The sequence below is a fragment of the Centroberyx affinis genome, unplaced genomic scaffold (assembly GCF_046629955.1).
Source record: "Centroberyx affinis isolate AG114_WGS23_722 - 3 ecotype Tasmania unplaced genomic scaffold, CSIRO-AGI_Caff_v1 ptg003960l_1, whole genome shotgun sequence".
Classification (NCBI taxonomy): domain Eukaryota; kingdom Metazoa; phylum Chordata; class Actinopteri; order Beryciformes; family Berycidae; genus Centroberyx; species Centroberyx affinis.
Window position 1 is genome coordinate 45,646 of NW_027281782.1, and position 18,598 is coordinate 64,243.

General features: G+C 42.2%; 1 protein-coding gene across 1 annotated transcript; it reads right to left on the bottom strand.

Annotated features, from left to right (window-relative positions):
- Nucleotides 1–865: 865 nt before the first annotated feature.
- Nucleotides 866–16,310, bottom strand: LOC139663249 (trafficking regulator of GLUT4 1). Its single transcript, XM_071541870.1, has 2 exons — nt 15,903–16,310; nt 866–1,075 (listed from the first exon to the last, which is right to left on the bottom strand). Exons 1-2 carry the CDS (start codon nt 16,308–16,310, stop codon nt 866–868), a joined length of 618 nt encoding a protein of 205 aa, XP_071397971.1.
- Between the last annotated feature and the right edge of the window lie 2,288 nt (nt 16,311–18,598).

Genomic DNA, 18,598 nt, shown 5'->3' on the forward strand with positions numbered 1-18,598 from the left:
TGTTTCATTTGTTTATTTGCTATACCTACTCCTCCTATGAGCGGGCTATTTTGTTGCTTTCTGAGGGTGGTTTTGATGTAATTACAATATGGCATAGGGTTAGGATGTATTTTTTTCTTTTGAATGGACAAAATCGGTTTGTTTTTTTCTTGTTGCATCTGTGGTTTGGCTTTCACGACTCCTTTTTCCCCAGGTCACTGGGTTACTGTAAAAGAGAGATGGGGGGGGGGGGGGGGGGGGGGGGGGGGGGGTCAGAAAGAGAGACAGAAGATTAAACTTACAACCAAGTCCATTCCTCCAGTATTTTGACTGGTATACCCAGTGTTAAGGGCTTTGAGCAGCAGGGCATTTCTCCTTGCCGCACAGTCAGCCCACTACAATCGCTGCAGTGCTAAATCAATCTGCACGCACACACACACACACACGCACACACACGCACACACACACACACACACACACACACACACACACACACACACACACAAAGCTTGTAAATGTGCTGAGTTGGGACACACACAAGCACACACATCTCATGCTTGTGTGATAGTATCATATATCACCCTGTAATGGTAATGCAGTATATTTTTTGTTGTTGTACACTTGTTGTTAAAACCCTGTGTGTCTAGTGACCATGCACACATACACCATACATCAGTTTACGATCTTATCCTTTCTATACTGATAAGATATTGTAAGCAAAAGACATATTTTCTACATACAGCACATGCTTACATTGGGCCTCATTTGGCTAAACAAAAAAATAACTTACATTGGGCCTCATTTGGCTAAACAAAACTGGCAGCACTGAGTCTCTACAGTTTTGACGTGCAGATGTCATCCACTGAGTAAGTTTTGCCTCAGTCTTTTAGAACCTTTCAAAATTCATATGGTGATATCTTGTTAAACTGAGGCCCAGTAAATGTAGACTGCTTGTATTTGTTTCTGTACCTGAGACCGAGACGTAGACTATGATGATGACCAGGCCCAGGACGATGGAGACGATGCTGAGCAGGCGAGCCAGGCGACCCAGCCTCTTGGCCCCGTCCATATCCCCCGCCTGGAGGCTGTTTCTGGACTGCAAAGGAGGCACAGACACACACATGCACTGGGTGTCACCACAAGGTTCCTTTGGGTGATTAAGTCATTGCACAAACGATAGAGACATCAGATGTTGTGAGTTTTCCTGTTAACTCTTGAATCATGGGGAATTGGGGCTTTAGGGTTACAGGAAACCCACAACAGAAGAAAATGTCAACACACAACACATGGAACACAGAGACTTCAGTAAATGTCACATTAGCATTTGGATTTTAAATGGTTTATTAGGCGATGACTAACAAAATGTTTGAAGACGCACACATCTCCATGGATTATGTTACTACACTTAGTTTGCCACCTCAGAAACTTGTCAGAAACACTCAGAAACACTGGAATACAAACAACTTGTAACATTAGAAATGCTTAATTATATTAATATATAATATATATTAATCATACCAAGTTTGTTAAGTTTCTACACCCACATGAGCTCCATTTTTAAATAGAGCTAATAGTTCTAAACCAAACACCTGGAACAAACTACAACCAAACTCCCATAAAATCCCCCGGGTGTTCTCAGTCACTATTTTCATCTTTTTCAGTGCATGACATTTGTATTTACGTTTTACAGCACTATGCTTTTCCAAACTGACTTGCAATGAGCGCAATGACAGAATAAGCTTCAGATCCTTGATAACCAACATTACAAGCAGCCAACAGCAAAGATTGCAAGCGTAAGAGCCAAAGTGCCCTGATAATATTTCTCTGCCCAGACAGTGAACATATAAGAGAGAGGTGCTTGAAAGAGAATTGAAGATAAGAGCTAAAGATCACAGGCCAGGGAGTGGGACAAATTGTTTTCTTTTGTTTTTGTCTGTATCATCCATTCCTGGATATTCACTACGACAAATCTAACTGTCCTAGGGCGTATGAGATGAGTAATAACTGAGTAATGAAACCGACTGGTATTCTCCTTAAAGAGGGGGATCAAGGAGTGCAGCCAAGATCTAACAAAACCTCAACATCATGCAGTTATAAAAGCACAGAATTAAAACAGTCACTGCAGGAAAACATACAATAGGCAAAACTACAATTCTATAGGCAATTCAGCCAGGAACGCTCTCATCATGAAGTTAAAACCGTTGTTGTATGAACGGTTACACAGCTGTATATGGCGGTTCAACGGGGAGCGCAATCAAAGGTCCCAGGGGTTTACAGAACAGAACCCAGCAGACAAATATCATGTGATATATGCATAATTTCAAGAAGAGCCTACAGAAACATGCCATCACAAGTATATTTAATTAATAAGGAACCAGAGGGGAGGAGGCTGGGGTGGAGAAGGGAGAAGCAGCGCAGCCAGTCAACAGCAGTGTGTGGCAAGTAAGAACCACAGCCATGAATGAGGGATGGATGAACAAATGAACCGCCTTGTTTGAAGTGTCCAACGTGATTGGTTGTGCCTGAATTGACGCAAAGCTTCATAATGGCATTTCTCAATCTCAATCACCGTCATATCTATGTTCTATCTATGTTCTATCTATGCAAAACTATTATGTCTCACCATCCTGCACATCGGCAAACCCAAACCTCAGGGATACTTTACCTTTTTACTTTACCTGCACACTTACAACCCCAGAACTAAGACGGACAACACCATGGTTCTCCCACACATCACCCTGAGAACGTTCCTTCCAACGTACAAAAGCTTGATTCTCACTAGCAGCACTCTCACCGGGATTTGGACTTTGAAATATTTATCAGCTGGTTCTCCATTAATCGACAGCGAAACTGTTTTAAAGGGGGAACGACACTTGTAGGTGCAGTAGGTGCCATAGAGTCCCATAAGGTAGAATACGAATTTAATAAACATTCATTTATTCTCATCTGTGAACAGCGTATCGTCTATTTCAGAACAGCAATTTGGGATTGATGGAAGGATGTGACATGCAAAGCCTATTGGACTGAGCAGATGAATGCAGCAGCGTGAAGGGGTTGTATATCAACTTAATGCCGTATGTATATTGCTTTATGTCAGGAGACAGGATGATGTGTGAGTGTGTGTGTGTGTGTGTGTGTGTGTGAGAGAGAGCGAGAGTCATGATGAATGGGAATCCCTTGACCTTGTGCATTGCTTTCTTGACCGTGAGTCCCCAAATGACAAATCATACAAGGGTGATGTCACGATCTTCCCATTAGCTTTGGTTTGCCTTTAACCCTGCAATAGTCTCCCAGGAGTCACTTTGTTATACACATGCCACACACACACACACACACACACACACACACGCACACTCACTCACACACACATACACACAATTGCAAAGAAATCAATAGCAAAAAACAGATCTCTACTAGTCCTAAAGAACTAAACTAACTAAAATTAATTCACTAACTAAAACAACACGTTCCGTGTATAACTATCCAGTGGTCTTTATTTTTGTATTTATTTTGACAATTCAACACGAGATATCTGAACATCACTGCCAGTCAGGTGCATCCCTCCATGGCAGCAGTGTATCCATCTGTGAATGGATGTTTTCAGCAGGATAACGTTCCGTGCCACAAGGCTAAGATTGTCCAGGAATGTTTCCACGAACATGACAATGAATTCAGCTTGATGCAGCGGCTGCCCAGTCACCAGATCTCAATTCATCTGAGTCATCTGTGGGATGAGATGGAAGCTATTCAGAGTAGATTGCCACTACCAGCCTGTGGGAAACACTGTAGTCAGCATGGGCCAGCGTCCCTGTGGAACACTTTCAACACCTTGTTGAGTCCTGCCACAATGAAGTGAGGCTGTTCTGAGGGCAAAAGGGGGGGCAATGTAATGTTAGGAAGGCTTCACTAATGTTTACACTCAGTGTAGAGTGGGGAGTTACAAGAAAGAGAGAGGCTGAAGGGATTGCATGCAACAAAGACCATATTCTGGATTCAAACTCACCATGTCATGAAGGCATGGCATGCACTTGTGCCTGTGTAGCCGCCATCATTTACTTTTCTCAACTGCTTGAACTTTAGGTACTGTCCATGGTGCTGAACTAGCCCTCTTAAGCCATGAGCCATGTACTGTATAGGAAATGGATCTCTCACTCACCTTATCAATATTGAATTATACTGCTATGTGTTTTGTAGGGCACTTTTCTCAGTAAAGCTACCAAATGCTAGTAAAAGAAATAGTTATTAACCCTATGTGGAATACAAAACAAATCTATATTATACCAACAAAACCAACGATGACCTATTAAGGCCCGTTCAGCAGTTCAGAAACAGTTTTGAATTGTCAATGGGCATCAAACATTGACTCATCTGCCTCTCACAGCTACACCCCTCGCTAAACGTGGCTTGAATTTCACCATGGTAGAAAAAAATTGAGCTCAAGCAACCAGAAGGAGAGGTGCAATTACAAAGAAAGTTACATAATGGGAAGATGAGGTGCAACACTCTCAGTGAAAAGAACGTCCAAGCCTTAACAGTTCATGTGTAGCAGTCAGTAGAAGATAAAATTACACTGCAGAGAGAGAGAGAGAGAGAGAGAGAGAGAAGCCCTCGCTCTCCTTATGTCCCTCCCCTCCCTCTATTCCCCTAGTAGTTACTTCACCCTTTCACTCCCATGAGCCTCTCTGTCTCCCACTGTCTCACTTGGGGGAGATGGGTGGGGACGGTGTAACCCTGGGCGATGCTTTGAACCAGGAGCCTCTTAAATAAACAATAAGTGCATTTACATTCATACTCTTCTATATGCTGATATTGTTTTGAAAGTCTCAAGTTTTCTTGTTGAGTAAGCGACACATAAACACCACATCCCATTTACAATTACGCACACATTCTCTCATCACATTCATGAAAGTGATAACTGGATTTGCAGTCTGTGTCAGTTATGTTTCTGAGTTAATATTCATTATTATCTTTATTCATTTATTATGGGAATATTAACGATTTGGATAGAGGACTGATTTCAACAGAGTATCCTATATATGACCTTAACTGTCTAGGATGAATGCAAGTGGAATACTTGTAAAAACACTTATTGCTGCAGAGCGAGATAATTCACTTGAATTTCTGTCACATGTAAGAGATCTTGTCGTGGCATGCAATCTCTCTCTCACTCTCTCTCTCACACACACACACACACACGTACTTCAGCTTCTCAGTTCCAGTGCTGCAATGTGAGGCTCTGGTAGAAGCAGTGTCCCGGTGGAGCTCGTATTGATCTGGACTCACATCACAGAGAAAAGCCACATCAGCACCTTAAATCAATGGAAGCCCCTTTCAAAAACATTGCCTAGTTAGCCTGAGCCTGCTTACAGCAAAAAGATCCTTTAAAGACTGTTTCCACTGTATTTTCCATCCATCATATGGAAGATAAGTAAGACAAGTAAAGATATGCTTTTATGTGCGCATCCTGGTTTTATGTGTACATCCCTGTTTGATGTGCTTCAGGGACTGACAGGCAATGTGAGGTGTGTGTGAGTGTGTGTGCGCATGCGTGTGTGTGTGGTTAATAGGAGGGACCCTTCACTTGTGCTGATTAATGTCTGTATTGATTCAGAGGGAAAGGTAAGCCTGGTCATATTTGTTTTCTGAATGGGAAATTCTACCCTGTTGCAATGAAAGTGTCTCGTCTAGTGTTTAGTGTGCTGCCAGCGTACACACCAACCATTCACACACCCACACACACACACATCGCCCTAGTTCATGCGACTGCTCCCACTCCAGTTCAGGAGAGGCGGGGGTGGGGGGATTAGTAAGTCTGTAAGTGCTCTCTTTCTCTCCAGCGTCCTGTCATTAATAATGGAGAGCAAGGAGCACTGTACAAGCGGATTGGCGTCAAATAATTATTTATTTTAAACATTTATATCCATTATTTCCTATACAACATCTTATTCTTCATTCTATCCATTTAAATTTGCTTCTACTGGTACAGATTCATGCTAGAATTTCTATTCAAATTTCATTTTATACTATATTTGTCCTTCTTTAGCAGTGTATTCAACTGATTTTTCTTTTTGACTTATGGGAATTTTAATTGATTTTCTGGGGCCTTTTTCAAATTTCAAGCTAGAGACTGTTTCAATTTCATATCACTAGATTTGTGAAGATATATAAAATTATACTGTGTTTGGGGTTATACTTGCTAAGTTATAGAGCTTTTAGCACTCCGTCCATTCTATTGGATTTAAAATTCTGTTAATTTTTACCCTTGAATCTCCATTAAATTGGCAAACCACTCCATGCGCTCAGATGATCAGAGCTGTCTGACCCATGATTTTCACTCTTGGAGCTGTAAACCGCTACGGTCCATAGATTTTGATTGTTGTTTATATCTTGGTCAACTTGTGCACTGGAAACAACAAACTGCCAACCACTCAGTAACTGTAGCTGATAAAAAGAGCTGCTGCTCATGCCGATATGATTTTCATCATTTTCAAATGTGGATATCCATGCATAAAATGCGGAGTTCAACTGCTTCCTTTGTATTTTTAGCTCTGCCACTTCTCATAATAGAAGCTCCACTTTAAATCTAAAATTTTCAACATTGTATCTGATCACAATTATTGAGGATTATCATAACACCATTTTCACTTTTGGAGCTATGAAATGTATTTCTTCTATGAACCCGATAAAGTGTTGCTTCCTCGACAACACAACATAATCTGAAATATTAAAATTCAGACATCATCCTTATACTGATACACTAATAATGAGGCTGTCCACATAATCCGCCCCAGAAGATGTGGCTTTTCCATGGTTTCCTCTGAAATTCATGAGGCACAACAGTAATATGTGACCAACTGGGTCTGGTAAATTTCACATTTGTTGACTCTGTTCATATCACAGCACACCACTATCAAATCAGAGCATTTTGCAAATTATAATGTCTTTGTCAAAACAAACTGGCTCATTATTATAGATCTAAAAAGTAGTGAATCTCCAGTCCAGCACATAACTAAACCAGTGTCAGATATTTGTGAAGTGAAAGGACTAATAAAGGAGAAACTAACAGGAGAAAGTTTGGCTGGATCTGTCTGAGGAGGAATGAGTAAACAATAAACATGCCATCTCACACAAATGATGCAGAGCTGTAGTGGGGCACTAAGTATAAATTATATGACCTCATGTTTTTCAATTGTCCGCGGCATGGAAAAAGAAGAGGAGGAAGAGGAGGTGCTATTCACCTGTGTCCAAGATGTTGTGCGTGATGTACAGACAATTAAACAAACACTGTGGCTTAACGCAATCAGTTATATTTTGAACTGTTGAAATGGAGTAATCATTTTTATTTTATTTTTATTTAACCTTTATTTAACCAGGCAGGTCAATTAAGAACAAATTCTTATTTAGAATGATGGCCTGATAAGATGCATCATTCCCCTAAATTTCATCAAAATCAAATCAGCAACATCTGACATATTGTGCGTAACGTACAGACAATTAAACAAATGTTGTGGCGCCCCCTTTTTCAATCAATGTAATACACAATACTGTGGCCGTTTAAGATATCACACAAGTGCACTCTCAAATTGTACTAGGCACGTGTGTTATTACCCCAATTCTGACTTTCATCCCTTGATGAAACTGTCTCCTCCTTGTCCTTCCATAACAAATATGAGCTATAACTCTGCAAGTGCTGGATTCATGCCAGAGAAAGGCCTGAATGGGCTATATGTGGGAGAAGGGGACATGCTCAGGTAAGCTGATGGCAAAGACACTGTGACATTTCAAAGTTTCAAACACATTTGCTTGTACGGCTGAAGGGAGTAATACATACATAGAGTAGTGCATTTATTATCTAAGCGGAAGACTTGCCATACTAAAAGCATGTAAGGTTCCATACCAACCACTTAACTGTGATGTTTAACTGAAATCAGACATGTGGGTATCATGAGAAAACCAACAATGAAAATAGGAATCATGAATCTTAGAAATTTATGGGTGAAAAGTCAAAAAACGCATGAGAACAATAGCTAACATCAAGGCATATAGGGCTGATATACACACACTTTCTAATGATAGAAAAATATTTTGTATAGTGAAGTTGTAACCAGCAACTCTCTCTGGCTTGTGGTGATTTAACTGCCATCAGCTTCCACTGTATATCCTTAGATATCAGAAATACATGAAAACCACCACATTTTAAGGAGATGCCACAATGAACTCACCATTTTCTGAAATTTGCCCTTAGATGCTGTACATGTTTTAAATTAACTTGGAATTACTCTGCTAGTGAAAAGACAGAATGCAAGAAACACACAATCATGAATTAAAATGATGTGGCACAACGTCACTTTCTCACTGTGAACATTAAAGAAGACTTGAAACAGGAGCAAATAATTCCAAATGTCATGAGGTCCCCGCAGCTTCCCTCCGTGAAAGGAAGAACATGGAGGAGACGGTGTGAGAATTGGGGTTTCAACACATGCTAGTACAATTACTGCAGTCTCACATATCCACAACATCACAGTATTAGCTTTACTTCTATTCAATTCATCCGCTGTGGCCTGATAATGTAATTACTAGCACAAGCTTAACATTGCAAATGATGAATACTGAGCAGTTACCCTTATCCCTCCTGTACGTTTCCTCCGGGCCTCTTATCAAAGGTTTTGTTCGAATAATTGGCTACAAAAGTATGCAGTGCTCCCCCACTATTGCTGCAGTATTAGATTGCTAATAAGAAGTCATTTACCTACGTACGCACACACACACACGCGCACACACACACACACACACACACGCAGACACAGCCATCCATCCAGCAGCAGCCTTGCTAGCCCATATTTCACAGGCAAATCTGCCGAGCGTGCAATAACGGTCCTGCAGTTTTGGCCTTCCCATTACTGGGATAGGCTGGTCTGGGCAATAAAAGCCTATTACCCCTGCCTCTCCACTCCCCATAATTGACTGCACATCTTCTGTGTTTGCCAGCCGCAAACCTTCACCACCGGAGCATCTGTCACGGACCTGCGGCCGCTCGGCTCCGTCCGCCGACAGCTGGAAGTCGGCTTTTAGGTGGACCTGCTGCTGGAAGTGCTGCTGGATGATGATGGATGTAACGTTTGGTGGTCCTGTTGTTACAATGCACCAACTGCCAGTGCACAAACATGCTGACTCTCTTAAAAAGGCTAAATGGGGCTTCAATAGGCTACTTAATTTTACTTTGCTTTGGTTCATTTATAAGATTAAAACATGGATACTTATCTCATTTGTTTGATTTCTGTGCATTGGTTATCACAAATAGATACTTTGCCTAGAGTGCTGAGTGCTTTCCCTCTCAATGCAGTTTCAAGGACTATGTGACCATAGCATGAATTGGATTCGCCATGTACACCCCCTTGTCACGTGAAAAGGTTAGTAAAGTTTAGGCAGCTAAGGTTAGGGTTAGGCTTTGGTCATGGTTACATATATGAAATAAAAACTTTTGCTAAAAATTTAAACTTCACTCAAATTAGAAAACTTCTTCACGAGTTGGGAATTGAACTGTGGTTGTTAGAGTTGGGGGCAAATTTATCCTAATCCTTTTGTGGTGGAGAAACGTATTTCTCTCACTTTTCATGCACAAAACACGTATTTGGATTTTAAGACGCTGTGTTCGTTTCACAACATTTCAGGGGACCAGGCTGTTCCCCCTGACCTGCTCTCACCACCCGAACAGGAGTTGAACCAATTGATCTTTTCTTCCGTTCAAACTTTCCAAAAGTATCCATTTCACATGGGCGAGGAGAATATTACAAGTTAGCAGTGAACTCACACCCAAGGGTTATATCATATGGTATTAACCACATTAGTTTACATTTGTTCACAATGAGTGAAGTAATCTTCTGTTGCGTTCGCTGCTCTGTCTCGCTCGCACTTAGCAGAGCAGACATCACAATGCTATCTGATTCAATTCCATTGTAATCCAGTGATAGGAACTACTTTATAGCCATTTGCTGTCTCTCTCACAGCCATCCGCCCTTGTAGCGAATGATGTTTTGATCTCCTTTGCTAGGCCCGTATCCCCTTTCCACATCCCCAGGACAGAGAAAGGATGTTGATCGCTGCCATGGAGCTGGCTAACTGCTGCAATGTGCCCTCTGCACAAAAACTAAATTGACTTCTCTCGCCTTCTATTGAGTTAGTGGCCAGCTCTAGTTTCCCCCTCCTTCATTCTCTCTCTCCCTTGCCCTCTATCTAAGCCCCCCCCTCTCTCTCTCTCCCTCTCCCTCTCTTTCTGTGTCTCTTGCTCTGTTTCTCGCTCTGTCTCTCTCTTTCTCTCACTCACACACACACACACACACACACACACACACACACACACACACTGTCCATGTCATTAGCAAGGGGCTGAGCTGTGAATGTCAGTGGGTTCAAGATGATGGCTCAGTGAAGGACAGGCTGTCTCATGGATACTGCTTGATAGTCCCTTTGGTGTCCACTGCCCATTGGAGTGATATTACAGAACTAATGGTTTTACTGCTCTGCCTTCGCCCGGTTTCTTTGTGGATTTGAGTGTTGGCTGCTGTACACTGTCAGAACTAAACTGTGCTGAAACCCAAAAGGTAGTGAAGCTACCAAGTAAGCTGCCACCAACCAACACAAGTAATATCCTGACATTTCTGTCACAGAGGGTACTGAAAGACTCCTGGTACAATGCTGTCAGACATTTAATGCAGAGTGCAAATTACATGACTGTCAAAACCCTAGGATTTCTGTTCCGCTCTCATTAAACAACCTTTTCTCCTGTCTCTCTTGTCTCATCAACATAGTGGAGCGCACATCAAATGATGTGGCACAGACGGCCAGTCACACAAAAGATTCCTCACTTCTGAGTTGGCTCTAACATGGCGATTTTGTCTCAGTTTTCACAAACACACTTTTCACAAACGGCTTAAATGGTATATTCTAAAGATATGCAGATTTTTGAAAACTAGGACTTGCTGATGGATCATAGTTTGCTGCCAGGTTTCAGATACCAACAGAGGTGAATATGCAGGTCTATTTGGTTCCAAAGTTTACAAGCAATACAAATGTAAACAACCATTAACTGCTTCACACTTCATTTAATACTCAAGTACAGCTGCCTATCAGCACTTTTGTACCATCAGCCCATATGGCTCAATTTCAGAGTCTTGAAAATGGAGATGGGTAGCAGCAGCTAAACACAGTGTGCCTTCTTCCAATTTTGTTGGCCTTTTGAAGTGCTTAAAGAGGTATTAGATCCATTGCTGTTCTACAAAAGTATAAGTAAAGTAAGTAAAGTTTTGATGATATATGATTCCATTTTCCAAAATGTGAAATTTAAGGAAAATGTCTGCTTCTGCAAAATGGCATCCTGAAAGCCAATTTTGGTGGAATTCCATTTAATCTAAAATGTATCTGGTGCTTCATTTCACAGTTTTTACAATAAATTGAACCCTTTGAAAACTTTATAGCAATTCCTGATACACATTCTCTCCTTTCCGCAGTTTCTACTACACTGCTGTTATCCTGCCATGCAGTTCTGCCCCTGAGTGGAGCAACACTGTTGGGGGAGAGATGACATGAAATCAGTATGTTGTAGTAGGGCTTTATCACTTGGACAATTTTGTGATATTGAGTGCTGAGCAAAGAGGTTTAGTTTGCCTCAGCAGGGGATTGGACCCTGACTTCTCAGTTTCAAGGAAAAAGCACACAGGTTGTCTGGATTTTGTCAGTCAGCGAAAGACCTTTTGTACGCAGCCAGGGGATTCTAAGGTAATTACGTATAAAAAGTTGCAGGATTTCCAGTTTTGTCCACTGGAGGAAAACTGAGAGGGGGATTCCTTGTGAGGAGGGAGGGGGGAGGGACATACTGAAGTCAAGAGTGCTGATTGGCTGGGAGAATGATATCATGCCTCAGTTTCATGTCTCATGTAATTTTTAGCAGTTAGGTAACAAAAACAACAAGGCTCTTTTGCCATATTTCAGAGCAGTGATTCTCAACCTTTTTTATATCAAGGGCCCCTAATTTAGTCCACATTAGGGCCACGGACCCCCATTTGATTTGGACCCAAATCTGAGAATATTTTTATTGTTATGATTTTGTCCAGAATTCCATGACTACCTGTATTGTAGGTAGAGAGATAACAGTGAAACTATGACCAAAATATTCATTCTTCTGCATTCTCTAATTGTGTTAACTTCTTGTAAATTAAATAACAGTGAAGTTTAACAATTCATCATTTGCTGGGGACCCCCTGGAACTCCCTCAAGGACCCCTGGTGGTCCCTGGACCCCACGTTGAGAACCACTGTTTTAGAGTAACAACTTGCACCAGTGTACTTTGATGTCAAAATGCGGAGCTGTTTTGCTTAGCGTGTACAGGTTGGCAGGTCTGGTATTAAAGGAGAGTAAGCATCTCTCTCTACTTAAGCCTATTATTCGGTTTCCAGATAGTATGGTAAGTTTAAAGAAGAGATGTGTGCATGAATGATTCAGATTTGAGTGCAAGCACAATTCAGTACATCAGCAACTTTCCAGTCAAATGTGCCAATCCTCTCATCCGCCTCTTTTAGCCAAATCATATCAGGGTTTAGGAGAAAAATTGGACTGGGGCTTTAAAGCCATTGGAGTGTCATTTTTTATTAATTTGATTTCAGCTGCCTCTCAACTTCACTTGCACACTGTACTCTGTATCTCTGTAACAAAACAATCCATTTGTTTGATTAAAGTGATGTTTTAATTCCAGTGAGTTTAAGTATATGTGTGCCCAGAGCCAAGCAAAGATCAATCAGTCGTAGTTTAATATCCCAGACAACATTTACTGAACAAAGAGTGTCAAACAGTAGCAGAATAACCAACTGTCTGTGTCTTTCTCCACCTCATGCTATCATTGTATTGGGAAACTTTAGAGGCATCTTGTACCAGCGTTCTCAGCATCCCAGAACAATCTGAGAGAGGATTAATCAAGTGTCAGTGCCACTAAACCAGATCGACCAGCAAGTCTGACAAGATGGATTTTGAATTTGAGTGGCAGCACCTGACCTGTAATCATTTAAAGCCTCTGAGCTGGGAAGGTTGAGGAGGTACTGAGTTTACTGTATGTGTGTGTGTGTGTGTGTGTGTGTGTGTGTGTGTGTGTGTGTGTGTGTGTGTGTGTGTGTGTGTATGAAAATGAAATGAGTAAATTTTCTGTTTGAAATGAAATGAGTAAATGTTCTTTTCAGATTGTCATGATTGATGACCAACTAACCTTTAAGGAGCATGGTGCTTCTGTTGCTCGGTCATGCCGATTTTCCCTGTACAACATCAGGAATGTTGTACAGGGCATGTAGGAGTTGTGATGCAGCACAACTCCTAGTACAGGCGCATATAATATCACGCCTTGACTACTGCAACTCCTTACTGGCAGGGCTCTCGGCATGTACGCTCAAACCTCTGCAGATGATCCAGAACGCTGCGGCGTGTCTGGTCTTCAACCAGCCCAAAAGATCACATGTCACTCCGCTGTTCATATCCCTCCACTGGCTCCCAGTTGCTGCCCGCATCAAGTTCAAGTCCTTGATGCTCGCCTACAAAGCAGCAACCAAAACGGCTCCTACCTACCTGAACTCCCTCATTCAGGTCTACGCTCCCTCCCGCTCACTACGCTCAGCCAAGGAGCGGCGCCTGGTGCTGCCACCTCAACAAGGCCTTAAGTCTCTAGCCAGACTCTTCTCTTCTGTGGTTCCTCGGTGGTGGAACGAGACTGAGAGTCCCTCTCAATCTTTAAGAAAATGCTTAAGACCCAGCTCTTTAGTGAACACCTTCTCACCTGATGGACTGTGTTACCAAAAAACCCCCCCCCAAAAAAACCTCTTTATCTGCCTCTATGCACTCTATGCATTGCCTCTATGCACTGCCTCATAGCACCTATGTCCTGTTGGACCAGAACTTAGCTTTATGGCACTTACTCTTGTTGTTCTCTCCTGACTAGAACCTTGCTTGTGTTGTATTAAAATCTCATGTGGACATCGCTTTGGATAAAAGCATCTGCCAAATGGGAAATTGTAAATTGTAAATTGAGTAAATACACGACAGCTCCAAATGACCCTGAGCTGTCACTCAGATACAAAGTCCAGTAGTTGTGATTTTGGGAAACATTTTTACAATGTAGAATTCTAGCATTAAGACTGAATAAACCAAAGTCAGATGCCAGAAAGCTACATCTTTTTTTTTATCTTATAAGATAAGATGAAACATTCAAATATAGAATATGTAAACAAATATATAAATGGATGGTTTTCTATCTATTGGGTTATGGGCCCAACACAGTTCTGTTGCACAGAATATAGTTGATAATATTTGATAAATATATCCCGGTCAGATGAAATTACAGTTACCAGATACCTTTGTCTGGCCTCTCCCAGCACAAGAGGATCATGACTAACTGGCTGATCCAGCGGCCATTTTTGTAGTCCAGACTGGCTGCACTGCAGCAGACAGTCCGACACACAAACAACTCAGAGCTCAGACATTTCTGACTAATGGCCTTGGAACTCCAATCTCCTTTTTGTTCAAGCACTTAAGTCAGACAAACATAATGTACACTATAGCTGGTAACTATAGGACTTAGGCTCGCCCTTGTGAGACTCTAGAGTTTGACAGCGCACAGCAGCACCCAGGGAGCCCAACTGTTTGCACGTGTGTGATAAAGACATTCGAATAAAACTGAAAACTTTTTGAGAGTATATTGGATAGTAAATATTCATTTAAAATGCATTATTGGTGCTGTGCTGGATATGGTGTTTGGACTCAGGAACATCTCCACCAGTAAATGTTGTTCATCAGACCCAGAGCCAACTGCACTGCACAATCTACAGGATGTGAAGGTCGCCAACACAGCATTTTGTCAATAAAATAGGCAACACTTGAGAGGGAGACGAGGTTTTTGGATGAGACATCGTGTTCAAGTTCACAATTGCTCTGTTGAGATTCCAGTTAGTATCTGAGGAGTTTCCAGGTTTTGATGTAATTGGATAGAAATGTCTTTCATAATCATTTTCTCTGAACCATAAATAACTCTATAGCCTCAGAATGTCCCAGACCGAGTTTGACTTTCAGACTTAAATATTAAGCTACGATTGCAGTAGGCCAACAGAAATACAATCAACTATGTTGCATCTGATGTCTGTTCAAATGAATATCATGTAAATTAGATGGAATAGGGCCGCTTAGGTGTGAAACACATTTCTGAGATATTAAACAAGATGTTACCCCATTTTAACTCAGTGGGATTATGGCTGGAGGTTTGTAGACCCCCCCCCCCCCCCACACACACACACACACCCCAACCATAGGCATCAATTGGGTAGCATAGGTCCGGTCCTGAGCCAAATCTGTGAGTCCAAATCTGATTTTGTCATTTTTATCATTATGATGAGCAAAAAGCAAAGATAAAATAAAAAAAAAAAGAATCTCAAAAAACACATTAGGGAATCATTCAGGACTACTAGACTACATCTCATTTCTTAATGTCCAAAAATTGGATAAAGTCACCTCAAAATTATTATTAACTATTTCTTTGAATACCACCCAACAGTGAGATGAGATGAGTTGGATATTCAAAGATTAGCAGGACTGTTAAATTTGACTTCATCTGGGGAGGAGGGAGGGGGGTTATTGGGTTACCCTAATTTGTCACGTTGACCATATAATGTCGGTCATCCTCATTGCTCCATTTACTGCCCCAGAAATATAGCCTAAATTGAAAGTTCTGGTGGAGAATGATAGCAGGATGAAGGGGCCTTGGTTGAGTGAATTGACGCCCCTGACCCAAAGACACACACACACACACACACACACACACACACACACACACACACGCACACACACACACACACACACACACACACACACACACACACACACACACACACACGTACCATAATAGAATACACCAGCGCGACGATGCTGACGGGCCAGACGGGACAGAAGCAGGAGATGATGACCAGGATGAGGTAGTCCCGGGGCTTCGGGGTCTCCTGCACGCCCGCGTTCCCGGTGGAGGAGGTGCGGCTCAGACTGACCCGGGACGGGGAGAGGGGAGCGGTGGCCAGGTGCCCGGCAGAACCCGACCTCAGCGGGACACTGTGGCCGTTCTGGTCGGCCTCCAGGTTCTTGTCGCTGCCTATGTTGACGGTGAAGGAGGTGGACATTTTCATCCCGTTCCCGCCGGGCTCGGTGGTCACCGCCAGAAGTTTCTCCGTCTCCTGGGACTCGGCGGGCTGCGCGCCTCCTCCGCCCTCGCCCAAGTTGGACTTCTCGAACTCGGCGTCCGTGTTGATGGCCATGTTCAAGTGTCAAAAGACGAATTAAAATCAGACAGGGAATTCTCTTGACTCGAGTTTAGAATCGGTTACAGACCAAAAGGCTCTACTTTTCCATAATATAGCCCTATGAAACTTCTTTCACCTATTCTTTCAAACTGTGATCAGCTTTGATTGAATAACCAGGGGTGTGATCACCGGCGCCAGATCTATGGATGATGAATAAAAATTTAATCAATTGGAAAGTGATGTGCCTTGAAAGCTCGATCAACCCCGAAAAATCAGGAGACAAAAGCAATAGATATGCAAATCATTCTTCCTCTAGAACCGAGATTTCCTTCACAACGCATCCGCAGTTTGATTCATTTCCGAAGGGGCTCAGATGTGAAAACCTGCCCTCCTCTCTATCCATCCAAGGAGGAACAAATCAGTCAGAGGAGCTCCTGTCGCTTGTCTCTCCCACCGCCTTGCACCATTCTCACCACTTTCCTATATCTGTGTCTATTCCTATGAAGTAAACGCCTTTCTTTTCCCCTCAAACTCAACCAAGAAGGATAAAAATGTCTGAGCGTCTCTCTCAAAGCGGAAACCAAATGAGAAAGCGAGTTGCTCCTCTCCTCCCCAGTAGTTTGATGCGCCTCGGGGCTCTTCTGCACGCTGCAGCAACACAGCGACTGTCCTCAACTTGGGACCAGTGTCAAGTTACCCAGAATAAAACATAGCACCTCCGGTCAGGATTCTCAAAATAAAAGCCTTATTCACCAATAATAGTTTTTTTTAGTATTATGCTACAAAGTATCAAAGTGAAATGTCTAACGAGAAAATGTATATAAAAGTATAGTTTCTTGTCATTTAGGAAACATGTAAGTCATTTCAGACTATGCAAGATGCCATATATAGGGCTGTCAAAAAATACAGAAGGAAAGGCTCAGTCCCAAAACATATAGGCCTATCATTTTAACCGTTTTAACTGTTTAACTGTATTGCCTTAGGACTCCCATTATCTTTACATATCTTTATCTAATTTACATATAGTTTCACTTCATAATTAATCTATAGTGTTTTGATGCAATTGTTCTGAACACTCCAATACCTATAGGCTTTAAAATAAAAAATAAAAACGGGCACATTTTGGCTTTTATTTTGAAGGCAAAATCGCCTTACTTCCTGTGTTCTATTGGCTATCTCAGGCTGGCTTGACTCATCCCAACTTGGAGCAGGGCAGTGCGGTGCGGAGCCGCCTCCCCATCCCCATCACCATCCCGCCTCCTCCTCCCCCTCCCCCTCCTCCCCCTCCCTTTCTTCTCCTCTTCTCAACATCAGCACCAGAGGTTTATGGAATTCAGCCAGCGGCGGATTGTGCTGCTATGCAGAATTTTTTCGCGGCCGTGTTGTTGCTCAGGGCAAGGTCTCCCGTGGCACAGCCATACATCATAAATTAACTCTGTAAATCAATTGTCTAAAGAGCATTCAGGGAAATCAGGTTTGTGTAGATTTACAAAATGTTTTATTGGATACACAACAGGAGTAGCCCAGAGGGAGAATTTGTCTAATCTAAAATAAGAGGTGTATTAGAATGTGGATTTTTTTTTTCTCAACCAGAGCATATTTGACTGCTTTACTCAAATCTGGCACAAGGCAAATGCCTCACAGCCCCTTTACCTCCTTTCTACCTCCTCTACCTCCTTTACCTCTTCCTCCTCTACCTCATAAACGCAAACATCATCATCAGACAGCTGCCGCCAGACCCGTCTTTAGTGTCATTGCTATTTGCTTCACATCAGACAAATACAGCAGCCAGAACTGCACTGATAATGGGCTGGGTGGTATCCTGAATGCTTAATCGTGGTCCTCTTAATGAGTCATGGGTTTATCTTTGATCCACTTTTATTGATTTTCCTAATCATTAGATTGGTGCATTAGTGTTCAGCCTATTGTACAGCGGATCATCTAATTTCCCCCAAGCTCCTGGTACGCCGCACTGTGGTCTGATGTAATGATGGAGGAGTAGTGTGGATAGTGATGAGTGGGGATTCCCTGAATGAAACTGAGCTCTCACTGTGATACGATACTATTGATCTAATAATTTATCCCTATACTCCACACATTTGCAAAAAAGTTCCTCAGTGCACTTCTTTGTCAGGGGTTTCCCGAAACTCAGAGGTATGACTCATCTCTCACCCCTCTCATTAAAACTCTCTAATTTTCTCTCTCTTTCTCTTTCACTCTCTTTCTCTCTCTCCCTTGCTTTTGTCACTCTTTCACTGATTCCCCCACCCTCTATCTCTTTTTCACTATACCCTCCATTGACT